The sequence below is a fragment of the Solanum dulcamara genome, chromosome 2 (genome assembly GCF_947179165.1).
Source record: "Solanum dulcamara chromosome 2, daSolDulc1.2, whole genome shotgun sequence".
NCBI lineage: Eukaryota > Viridiplantae > Streptophyta > Magnoliopsida > Solanales > Solanaceae > Solanum > Solanum dulcamara.
The window spans coordinates 83021041-83026215 of NC_077238.1; the positions used below are offsets into that span (position 1 = coordinate 83021041).

Sequence of the window (5175 nt, forward strand, 5' to 3'; positions counted from 1 at the left end):
ATACTTGTTAGTTATGGTGGAGATAATTTGTTGTGGTGCTTGATGATAATAATTGTTGTTAGTAGCTAGTAACGATGGAGGTGATAATTGTGTCAGTGGAGGTAGTTGGTGTTGTGGTAACTATCATAATGGCGACGTTTGGTAGTGGTGTTAGTAATTGTAATGATGAAGTTGGTTGATGTTAGTAGTTTGCGGTGTTGATAGTTGTAGCTAAAAAATGTGTGGTGGTTAGTGATATATTTGTGGTAGTTGGCGGCGGTGCTAGTTATGATGATGAGGTGGTTAGTAGTAAAAGTTGATCATAGTGGTGGTAATGACTGATAGTAGTGATGGAGATGGTAATGGTGATCGAAGAATGTATCATGATAGTTGGTATTAGTGGTAGAAGTGATGGTGGAGTCTGTTTTGATAGTAGATATTGATTATAGTTGTGATAGTGATGGTAGAAGTGATGTCGCCTGCAAAGATGAGGATGTTGTCGTGTTGGTGGCAATGAATATAATCATAATGATAAGGAGGTAAGTGTAGTAGCAGAGGTGGTTGGTTGTAGACGATGATAATGGTGGTTGACGGTGATGATGGTGATTGGTGATTGTGGATAATTCCCCTCATCTTTAGGCATAGCCCTAATTCTTAAAGATCCTAATTCCCAAAACACAAAAGCTTAACAGAAATCACTCAAAATTTCAATTACCTTATCTCCCAAAAATTAAACTTAAGATCATCCTCCATCCTCAAATACTCTCCAATATCAGCTTGATGAAGCACTACAATCCCATTCGGATCCATTTTCCTGCAATCTTGAGTACTATTAGCTGCAACCCCAAATCTCAACGGCACATCCGACATCGAAAACACAACCACCCCATCATGCTCGCTAATAATCTCAGTAATCCCTCCAACACATTATTTCCATACAGAAAACTCATCTCAGATGTAGGTTTCAGCCACACTTTGTGCTTCGCGTGAGCTGCTAAGAGACCCAAGCATTGAACTGTCTTCACCTGGTAGTTGAGGACAAGGTCTTCAGGTTTCTTCCATATATACGCACGGACAGTCGCTAAGCTCATATCAGGGGATAAAACCTGGTAAAAGTACAAAAATGAGTTCATCAACCAAGAACTAGAGTGAGAACCTACATATTAAAATCGATCAATTATCTAACCACATCCTCCAACATACACAGATTGTGTGCAGTTCAAATACTAAAATTTGACATCCATACTACCATACATCACGAGAAAATGGAATGAAAAAACAAACAGTGCTTGAAATTAATGCTTAACCAGCTATGCATCCCACACAAAACAAAAACAGAAATCTGAACTTGCCTGATTACTGCACAAGATCTCTATGGATGGTTTAAGCTTTTGCCAAGGCTTCAGCCCAGTCCGAAATATGCCGTCTCCTCCAATAGCTGGATGTGTCACCTGTCCACCAGGCATTCCAGCAGCTCCATCTGAGTTTATGCTATCCAGTGGCTTCTCAAGAACCATCTTTTCTATAACATAGTTGATGACCTGAAAAACAATTCAGTGCAACTGTCATATTCGTCCTCTACAAAATGGAGGTTTTTCGGCAATAAATCTGCATGTAAGAGCACCAATTCTCCATGATCACAGACACTAACATAAAGCTGATTATGCAACCAAACTTCCTTAAGATTTCCATCGAGAATGAGAACTCTTTTCTTCAAGAGCTGACTCAACTCAAATCACTTGGATTTTAAGCCCGAGGTTCCATCTGCCGATCCAATGCTATCCAGGAATAGAAGTCCCACCCACCCAACCCAACCCCTCTTTCTCTGTCTTTCTTGGTGGACAAGTACTTTCTATGTTTTTTCGGTTCAGCAGAAAAAACTAAATAAAATTCTTAAAATCTATCATAAGCTACAAACATGGCTCAAATCTGTAATAAAGTAAATTCATGAACGCACAAAAAATGAAGTCAACCACCTACATTTGCTTATCGTTCATCAATAGTTTGAATGCATTCCTTTTTTCGGTCTAACTATTTGGTATTTGGAACCTACTAGCCCGAATAATCCAGATTCAGGCTGCGTATGACCCATAATCGCCAATCATTAGCATGAATTCCTTATTTATAATGCTTCCAATCCAATTAATATGGATCTTCCGATCAGCTAATTAGCAGCATACCATTTATATGTATAGTATGGGACCATCAAATAAAATAATTCCAAAAATAGGTAAGCCTACTCGCTCAATAATACAAGAACTTATACTTGAGTTTTGGGGGTTTTCATTTTTCAGTATAGCAGCTAATGCTGCTGCAATGGTTTCTCTTTTTGGTTCCACCCTCTCTGCCGGTTTACCTCCTTGCACTGACGAAGGATCTTCTGTTTCTTTCATCAATGACATGGGTCTTTATTACCCACTTCACTGTGAAATTAAAGATCTAATCGGTCAACCCACATCGGATACTTTGACCAACAGTCCATGGACAACCTACATCAGATACATCAAACGGGCGCGGGATGCGGTCAACCCAAATCAAATACTTTGACAAGATACTTTTCCTCTTTGTCAATATTCGTAGCTTCATGTTTCAAGCCAAATAAAGAGATGCTAAATATTCAAGCGGTTGTGTTCCGAATTATGGTAGACAGTAACAATGGTCTGTAAGGAGAGTTGGTTGAAGGTCTTGAATGACTTTCTCTATCTTTTCTGAGGGGAAGAATATTTTTATCTTTATAACTATATTTTTATAATATTGAATATTTTAGCTGAATCCCCACACCCGTATCCATACTCGGATTCGTATCCCCGAATCTTAAAATTTAGATTATGCCCAATCCGACTCTCGGATTCGCATCCGTCTCGGACACCAACACCCGAGTCCGAGCAACTTAGCCAAACATAGAGTTAAGGGGCAAAGCTTTTATATCGACTCAGTTATGGTCACAAAATGCACTAATACTAAAAGTTTTCATAAATAAACAGCAAGACGGTCGACATCAAACATTAAGAGCCTATAAATGCATGACAAGAAAACTTACAAAACTTGCTAGAAAATATACTACTTCAGCAAGGAGCAACTTGCCCGGTAAAAAAGCAAAGATTTGCAGGATAACTGGCACACCACCTAAATCAATAATTCAGGCGGAGAAAAGAAACACGATGAGTGTTTTCCCGATGAAGTATATGTGGACCATGAAGGCCAATTAGTAGATGTGCAAGTTCTCAGCACCGGAAATATGTTTATAGGCATTAGGCACCACAACGACAAACAATTGCTTGTAGAGATTATGTAATTTTTGTTCGTATTAAATTTAAAGCCTGTAGCCTGCGCACCAATTACTCAGCCACAAACATTAGGGCTATAGTTGAGAGATATAAAGTCATGTCAAACACACCATCTCCAACAGAAACAATTTCTTGATGAACAGTTTAGGACTTTTTACACGGAGATGTGTTATCCACTGCCTGAAGCTACATCACATGTCAAGTAATAAGTGAGGGATCATGTGGTCTACCATGAATAGTCTAAAGTATTTAGGCTATTTTTTAGATTTCCATTCCACCAAGGTATGGACCACACCTATAACAATTGCATTAACAACCATATTCAAATTCGCAGAATAACCAGCAGATCAGTATTGTTTCATAGGAACAATAGGTTGTATAGTCACACAACAAAATAGTTGTGCGGGTGTATGACTTTCCACTATTATTGACACACTTCAAGGCAGATATTACTCACCATCTTTCTCTCAAGAACACAGGTGTTAGCAACCTATATAAATGCTTCAGTTAATTCATTGCATATTCCTCCAGTATATCTTTGAGTTTCTTTCGATTGAGCTGAGTAGCCTCTCTACCTCCACGAGGTAGAGGTAAGGCCTGCGTACACTCTACCCTTCCCAAATCCAACTTTTGGGATTTCACTGGCTATGTTGTTGTAATATCTTTGAATTTCTTAACTATGTAAATGCATGGGACACAAGATATAAGGGGTTAGGAAAAGAGAATCGTTCAAGACTTCAAGTGTTTTGGTACTATGCATACAGCAAGTGACTTAGTAAACCAACAAAGTCCACTGTAGATTACCACAATACTGACTCCACCACAAGATTCAAGGAAAAGATGCTTACTTTGTGAATTCTTAATATGCGAGGCACACTCAGCTTTCCTTGGGTAAGGATCTGAACAGTAGAACCCTCACATGGATGCAAGTAGAAGCCACATCTGAAAACCCATTAAGAAGAGGGGAGAAAATGGTCATGAAAAAGTGACTTTGCACATAAAGAAGGAAGATAGAAATGTGTTTTGCTTTGTTGCAACTCAGAGAGTTGATATAAGTGTAAGTGCCTCCAGAAAGACTTGCTTTTAATTCTAAACAAGTGCTCTGTAATTTCAACATGCAAGTCAAGCACTGTGAAGAAAGTAGAATACTATATTGGAATATTACTTGGTATTTTCCCTGGGAGGCAACCGATTGTTCATCACACAATCTACTACCCACCATGGCATGTCCTTTTCATCTTCCGTTCCATCTAAGTCGGTAATCTTTTTCCTCCATGGACTACTCTGAGAACCCTCAGTAATAATTGATGGAGGGCATGCTGCTGAAAATTCAAAGGGAGGATATACTGCAGCATCTGTCCACTTCAATTTTTGACGATATCAGACTCCTTGTAGGTACATCCTTTCCAGGTGGGGCTTCCCCATTGGCTAAAGCTTGAGATGCAAATCTCTGTTTTCTTTTGGTTAACCAATGAGCCAACAGCCCTTTAAGAGTTTCTCGTGCCAAATTAACCTAAGTACTAAAAAAGCCAATCACAAACTCAGTTCATCTCTTGCAGAAATGTACAAAAGTTTATCATGTGAATAATAAATCAGGAAGTTAATAAAAGAAATTAATCGATTAATTAATTAATAAGAAGAACCATATCAAGGAATTGGGTGTCTTCAATCTACTTTTAATATTACTACAAAGCACACCATCAGCTATAATACAACTTCCAGAACTAGTTAAAACATCACAACTGGAAAAGTCATGTCTGTGATACATTCTGCAAAACCATCCACTTACCTTCTTACAACAACAATAAGTATTATGCCTAATCCAAAACTATTTAGGTTGGATTTATCAATCCTCTATACCCACTCTACTCCATTTGGACCCATTTCCTTCAAATACTAAATGATTTGT

At 38.4% G+C, this 5175-nt stretch overlaps 1 protein-coding gene across 1 annotated transcript; it reads right to left on the reverse strand.

The window, feature by feature from the left end:
* LOC129881170 (uncharacterized) lies at positions 1-4771 on the reverse strand. Its single transcript, XM_055955552.1, has 4 exons — positions 4432-4771; positions 4115-4208; positions 1332-1520; positions 1-1085 (listed from the first exon to the last, which is right to left on the reverse strand). Exons 1-4 carry the CDS (start codon positions 4491-4493, stop codon positions 831-833), a joined length of 600 nt encoding a protein of 199 aa, XP_055811527.1. The 5' UTR covers positions 4494-4771; the 3' UTR covers positions 1-830.
* Positions 4772-5175: the final 404 nt, after the last annotated feature.

Coding starts and splice junctions, on each gene's coding strand:
- LOC129881170 (XM_055955552.1), bottom strand. CDS start 4,493: ATGCCATGGTGGGTAGTAGATTGTGTGATGAACAATCGGTTGCCTCCC. Junction 4,209..4,431: donor CCTCCCAGGGAAAATACCAA/GTAATATTCCAA, acceptor ATGGGTTTTCAG/ATGTGGCTTCTACTTGCATC. Junction 1,086..1,331: donor AGATCTTGTGCAGTAATCAG/GCAAGTTCAGAT, acceptor TACTTTTACCAG/GTTTTATCCCCTGATATGAG.